This window comes from Phoenix dactylifera, chromosome 14, assembly GCF_051530095.1.
Source record: "Phoenix dactylifera cultivar Ajwa chromosome 14, Ajwa_hap1_PhDact_Kaust_v1.1, whole genome shotgun sequence".
NCBI classification, from domain to species: domain Eukaryota; kingdom Viridiplantae; phylum Streptophyta; class Magnoliopsida; order Arecales; family Arecaceae; genus Phoenix; species Phoenix dactylifera.
In genome coordinates, this window is record NC_143203.1 from 20,913,312 (window position 1) to 20,920,052 (window position 6,741).

General features: G+C 42.6%; 1 protein-coding gene across 1 annotated transcript; it reads left to right on the forward strand.

The window, feature by feature from the left end:
• Positions 1-2,447: 2,447 nt before the first annotated feature.
• Positions 2,448-6,209, forward strand: LOC103719324 (putative glycerol-3-phosphate acyltransferase 3). Its single transcript, XM_008808521.5, has 2 exons — positions 2,448-3,269; positions 4,985-6,209. Exons 1-2 carry the CDS (start codon positions 2,592-2,594, stop codon positions 5,864-5,866), a joined length of 1,560 nt encoding a protein of 519 aa, XP_008806743.1. The 5' UTR covers positions 2,448-2,591; the 3' UTR covers positions 5,867-6,209.
• The last annotated feature ends 532 nt before the right edge of the window (positions 6,210-6,741 follow it).

Sequence of the window (6,741 nt, forward strand, 5' to 3'; positions counted from 1 at the left end):
TTCCCAACCAACTTGGATTTCATAGTTCTATGACAGCTTTAATGGTAAAATAACACTATATATCTTACTTCTATTCTACGTGTCTTAGTACTCTTGTAAGTTGGAGGTTAAAATCCTTTTAATACATAGGACAAAAAAATAATAATAATCACGGAAACGAGCTTTTAAGAGGTAGCAGAACCTTCGCCGAACTTCTTAATTTGCCTAGCCAATAATTAATTGGATGGGTACCCAATGAAATTATGGGGCTCTTAAAGTTCTTTTTTAATTTTTTTCCTTTTTCTCCGGGATTCAGAAGCATGTTTCTCAGGATACGAAGGGTTCCTTGATGCACAACTTGTGGTCAATAATTAGTTTCCTAAAACCAAGAAGACAACCAATTTTGCCATAAAGTAACGTGGACACAAGCTTTCTTTTCTTGTGTTTCCTTTTCTTTTGTCAGCCAAATGGACCCAAGGAATTAAAATGAGGCAATTAGTAGACCACAAGCAGAGGGAATCTAGCAAAAGAACAGGCATGCAAAGCAGCAGACCAGAAAGGAGCCACGTTGAGTGGGATCCTTGGTGGATTTACTCATCCCCCCTAACTTCTAAACTTAGAACATGAAACCATCAGAAGATAATATTAGAAACGCTAACATGATGCCAAAAAAAAGTAATATAAAGAGTTATATATATTTTTCTATTTCATCCTCCCACTGATGATATATAGTCTTGGTCACATGAGATATAGAGTATCCACGGAAGACCGGAAGATTGGAAGGGTTGCTGCCAACATTCGGCCAGACAAGGTTGGATTAGCTTCACGAACAGTCGAATGGACAGATCTACTCGAAGTTGGAGGTCCGATCTACAAACAGGAGAGAAGACACTAAAGGTTGTCAAACTTAATCCGGTGGGGAGCCCTCCCATATCTAAGGCCAAATTTTTAGGAAACAATGGGGATTTAGGAGAGCTTTGAGTGGAGTAAGAGGGATCCAATAGCCTAGAATAAATATAGAATTTACCTACCTACAGGTTTTCCGAATCTGATATATATAAGAATGAGAGTGTAAGGTTATTATTCAAAAAACGATCAGGCACAGTATAACTATCAGATGTCCAATAATTGTCTAGTCGTGCAATAATTGCTCAACGTGAGGACGAGTTAGAACTGTCCTGCAATATACCTCACAAATGCATAGAATTATAATCACCCATTTAATGAGTTTTAATTATCTTAAATATGTCTGAATAAGAGACATCTAGTTTGTTGATCGGCCGGTTTGATGGATCTGTCGGCTGCCTATTTAATTTTGATCGACTGTCCTGGATGGCCACTCTAATTCTGGTCATCGGTCACAAGCTCATAAAGTAGATTAACATCATAGTCATTCTTTCTCTTTCTCAAGGTAATGGAGGAGCCTGCACGCTTTATTTTTCTTTGGAGCTCCACCCTCGTTGTCATATCAACATATTTACAGAGATTATTTTTTTTGCCTGGAGCGCGTCTTCACATATCTAAACTCGGGCATTTTAAAGTAGATATCGATAGTTCATCATTTATTGACCATCGTTCATAGACACAATAGGAGAGTTATATACCATCTATATAGCTTTTTCATGTAGCATTAATTTTACTATAACACTACCCAAAGAATACTCGGACAGCAAAATGCAATTTAATTCACTTGCAGCGTCTGGAACCCACACCTGAGCAGAATTCAAGTCTACCCACATGCCTTCTTATGGTAAAAGATTAAAGATAGCCATCTACCATTGCAGTGGCTCATGGCAAACCAAGCAGCTGGAGGAAATGAGCACCCAGTACAATGGTGCATTGGAGAGCAACTGTATCCATTTGATCCTTCGCAAACTATGCCATCTAGGTTGTTCTGATGTGCTTTATGTACAAGTTGAGCCCAAGATATAATAATATAATAATAAAATTTTATGATTATGAAAAAGATACTAGAAATTAGATATAGTATAATACAGTAACAAAATTTCATAATTTGATACAAATACTAATTTTAAATATGATAATTAGATCTCATGAATTTTGGAGATTGATTTGAGATATACCAAATTGTGCATACAATATGTGGCAGGCCATGATATCTAATATCGTATATAGTATATACTATAATAGACGAGATTGTGCATGATTTTAAACTGTAATATGGAATTACCTTGTAGATAGTTAAACACAATTTCCACCTTGGAGGCGTAATTTTTTTGAGATGAACTGGGGTACGAGTTGTCGGCATGCCTCCAATAGGCTAGGATGCAGTGGTTGGCGTTGCTACACCAATGCGTACATGAACTAGCTAAGCAAGATGGGTCCACCGAGTGTATGGCGTCTCACAGCTCTTTGTGCCGTCCCCAGCTGGATCGTTGGCCATTAATAATTGTAGGTTGATGTGGGCCATCCACCTTAATCAAGGATTCAGGACGGCAGCCAGGAATGATCCGTATGAAATTTGATATTGGCTGTAGGGGGTGCATTGTCACTGTATATTAAATTTTAGCTTTCTCAGTGTTTTCTTGAATCAAGTCCTCTTATATACAAATCCATAGCTGCTCTTGCCTTCACGCAGAAGTTTGAGAAAAATGGATTTCAAAGCCCTCTCCAAGTCCTTGCTCTTCTTCTACTGGTACCTACGAACGAGACTTAGAAGTGCCCATGCAACCCAAGTAAAATTGTTCAAGTACCCTTCCGAGGACAAGCTCGCATCAGGCCAAGTTCTAATTTGTGATGTGGAAGGAGGGCTTCTGAGGTCTTCCTCCACCTTCCCGTACTTCATGCTTGTGGCCTTGGAAGGAGGGGGTTTCCTAAGGGGTTTTCTCCTCTTGCTTCTGTACCCTCTGGTCTGTCTTCTTAGCCATGAGGTGGGGCTAAGGCTTACGGTCATGGGGGCCTTTTGTGGGCTAAGGAAGGATGGTTTTAGGGTAGGAAGGGCTGTGTTGCCGAAGTTCTTATTAGAGGATGTGGGGTTGGAAGGGTTTAAGGTCTTGAGGAGGGGAGGGAAGAGGGTGTGTGTCAGTAGCATGCCGAGGGTGATGGTGGAAGCGTTCTTGAAGGAGTATATGGAGGTGGAAGTGGTCTTGGGGAGAGAGCTGAAAGAGTTTGGTGGCTATTACACTGGGTTGATGGAGGAGGAGAATAAGATATGGGAAGGCATGTCTTTGAAGGAGTTGTTTGGAGGAGAGGGAGAGATGAAAGCCGGTGTTAGTGGATTCGGAGGCTATCTCAACTCTTTTCATCTCCGACTATTCTCCCATTGCAAGGTTAGCTACTCTCTCTTTATCTCTCTCTATTATCTCTCCCAGGGAACGAGTAGAGTATACAGAGCGAGCAGAAAGGTGGCTGGGCTCAGAAGAAGCAGATTCGAAGAAAGAACACTCAAATAGGTCTTCCACCGTTCCTTTATTTTGATGCGCTTTGTGGCACGGCCGGTCTTGAGAATAATAGTGAAAGCAACACCAATCATTTTAGAGAACCGAAGAATAATATATATCACACAAAGAAACACCTCCAAAGTCCAAAGAGAGGAGGCCTTGCAACTGTTAAAGTAATACTGCATGCAGGAGCTTAGATTTTTTGAACACACACAAGCAGACACACATAGATCCCTGACAGTTGATTGCCTCAGCCAGCCCAATAGTGTTGCCTGTATAGCTTTATTTTATTTTATTTTGCAATCTTGGTCTTCAAATTCAAGCCGACAAGGCTATGTTGAGCATAACTCAATTGTACGTAGTAATACAAGCACAAATATAATAAGATAATAATAGGTTGTTACCTTTCCTTAAAAGTACTATTTTACCTTGAAGCACAAAACTTGATAAGCTCTAGAGTTTTTTTCTATTATTCTAGCTAGGACTCTGGTAGCACTTCGACCTTTTTTTTTATTCATCAGGTAAAATTATTGCTGTGCAATAGTTTTGTGGTCATATTGGATGAAGAGTATTAATTGGATGTGGTCATATTGGTAGTATTTTCTCTTCATTAACTAGAGGAGTTCTTCATCCATATGATCCATTGCTCTTTCGTATGTCTTCATCAACGAGAGGTAATAGATGTGTCTTGGTAGTCTTTTCTCTTCATTAACTTGATATTAGCTAATGGAAACACTACTCTTCATAAACTCGACTTTAATGAACAGTAATGGATGTGGTCATATAATTGGTTGTCTGTCTTCATCACTAACTATGGCGGATGTGGAACTTTAAGTGGAAGGCTCCACATGCTGGACTCTGCGTCTTCTCCTTTAAATTTACAGTGTGTCAAAAGTGCATTGGGGTTCTCAAATTTCCTCATGTATAAAAATATCATTTCATTCACAAACAAAATTTTGTTATATAACAATCATCTTTTCTGAGATAATGGGGAGGAAGTAAGATACTTGCCCCAAGTTTTATTGATCACAAAGGTTGCTGATTACATAGTGGGATCAATAGATATGTACCGCAGTGAAGGCCTGAAGGGACTGCAGGCTTTACCTCACTGTTCCCCATTCGATACAAAAATAACTCACGCATGGCCCTGTCCCATCCACCCAACAAGAGTAAATGAAAAGTACCTCCAAAACCCTTGAGCATTGGGGGGCACTCAAGTTAGGGTTAATGTTCTTACAGTTCCTCTCTCTATCCTAACCAACTTCTCTTTCCAGCAAATTTATTTCCCCTGATCTATTTTAATATTTCTCTCTAACAAGTTTATCCACCTCCAATATCTATCTTGATCCCATCTTCTTTTTTTTTTTATGTTTATTTGTTTAATATTATTTATTCTTTCTTTTCTAATATTTCTCTTTTACTACATGCATGCATAGTGCCTGCCTATACTACAAGAATCTCATGAATCACTATACTCAACATGTGCCCGGACACTAGTGTTAAGAAATTAATGATGCAGTTCTCATACATTTCTAGTGATGATCAGCCTTGTACGTACTCATCTAGCTATCTTATTGGCTTGTTATATGTGTATTTCCTTGCAGGAAGTATACTTGGTTGGTGAAGCTGAGAAGAGAAGATGGCATCCCCTGCCAAGATCAGCATACCCTAAGCCGCTCATATTCCACGATGGCAGGATAGCCTTTAGGCCAACCCCAGCCTCCACCCTCTGCATGTTCTTATGGCTTCCCCTCGGCGTCGTCATCGCCATCTTCCGAGTCGTCATCTTCATGTTCTTCCCCTACAGCCTCTCCATTCCTATGGTTGCCTTCTTGGGCTTGTACTGCAGGGTCACCACCACCTCCTCCTCCTCCCCTCACCATCGAGAGCTCGAGAATTCCCGAAAATCTCGCGGCCAGCTCTACGTGTGCAACCACCGCACCCTCGTCGATCCCGTTTACATCTCCGGCGCCCTCAAACGCCGCGTTACCGCCACCGTTTACAGTGTCAGCCGCATCTCGGAGCTGATCTCTCCCATAAGAACCATCAGGCTGACGAGGAACCGAGAGGCCGACAGGGAGAGAATGGAGTCGCTGCTCAAAGAAGGAGACCTTGTGGTGTGCCCCGAAGGGACGACATGCCGCGAGCCGTACCTCCTCCGGTTCAGCCCGTTGTTCACCGAGCTAAGCCACGAGGTCGTGCCGGTAGCGGTGAAGGTGCATGTCAGGATGTTCTACGGCACCACCGCGAGCGGATTCAAGGGCTTGGATCCGCTCTATTTCCTTATGAATCCGTTCTCGTGCTATGATGTGGTGTTCATGGAGAAGGTGGCCACTGGTTCTGTCGATGGGAAGCAGTGCAGCAGTCGCGAGGTGGCTAACTATGTGCAAGAGAAGATAGGGAAGGTGTTGGGTTTTGAGTGCACAGCCCTCACAAGAAGGGATAAGTATTTGATGCTTGCAGGTAACGAAGGGATATTCGAATAGAGAAGCAAAAGGGAGATGATATGAGATCATGGATGGATGCATGCATGCAATATATGGGTCCTATTCCTTTCCCGAAAATATTTGAGGGAGACTCTTAAGTGAGCTCAAGGGTAGAAAAGATCTTGTTTCACGACACCTTTTGTTTCTCTTTCTATATATACATATTGCGATTTTAAGAGGCTTTGTTTTGTTTATTTGGATAGGGGTTTGAAGTAATTTTCCTCATGACTATGAGGATAGAGAATAGGAAAAAGGGCTAAGATTAACATGCTACCTCGTGCTATATATTTTTTATAATTTGTACAGAAGTAGTTCATCCTAATAAATTAAGGTGGTTGAAACACATAATATATTTCCATGCATGTCCACATGTATCATGACTTGAGAATCAGCTAAAGCTAGCCATTATGCAACCCTAAAAACATGAACCAACCTGATCTCAACATGTATGGCACACTGCACGCTGCTGCACAAACATAAATGGTTATTGTTGCTGGAAATTGGACCCGGGGGCAATCTTCGGTCGAGGAGAGGGAGCGGGAGGTGGTTACTCACGGCGGGGCGGTGGTTCGTCGACGGGCGGCGTCCTCCGTCTGGGGCGATCGGCGAGAAGGAGCGGCTGATTCCCGCGGCTGGGCGACGATCCGACAGTGGGCGGCGTCCTCCGTCTGGGTGCCTGCACACGAGCCGGTGGCCGGGTCTCCCGGCGCCGGCCCTCCGACGCTCAAGTCAGGGAGGGGGCAAATCGTGTAGAGTAGAGGTAAACGGTGCGTCTCCTCAGTATCGATTTTCCAACCCCCTTTTATAGACCGGGGGTCGGTTTACCTGCGATGTAACGGGGCGAAGCCGTAGTACGGCTCGGCATGTCGTTCAGG

Coding starts and splice junctions, on each gene's coding strand:
- LOC103719324 (XM_008808521.5), top strand. CDS start 2,592: ATGGATTTCAAAGCCCTCTCCAAGTCCTTGCTCTTCTTCTACTGGTAC. Junction 3,270..4,984: donor GACTATTCTCCCATTGCAAG/GTTAGCTACTCT, acceptor ATTTCCTTGCAG/GAAGTATACTTGGTTGGTGA.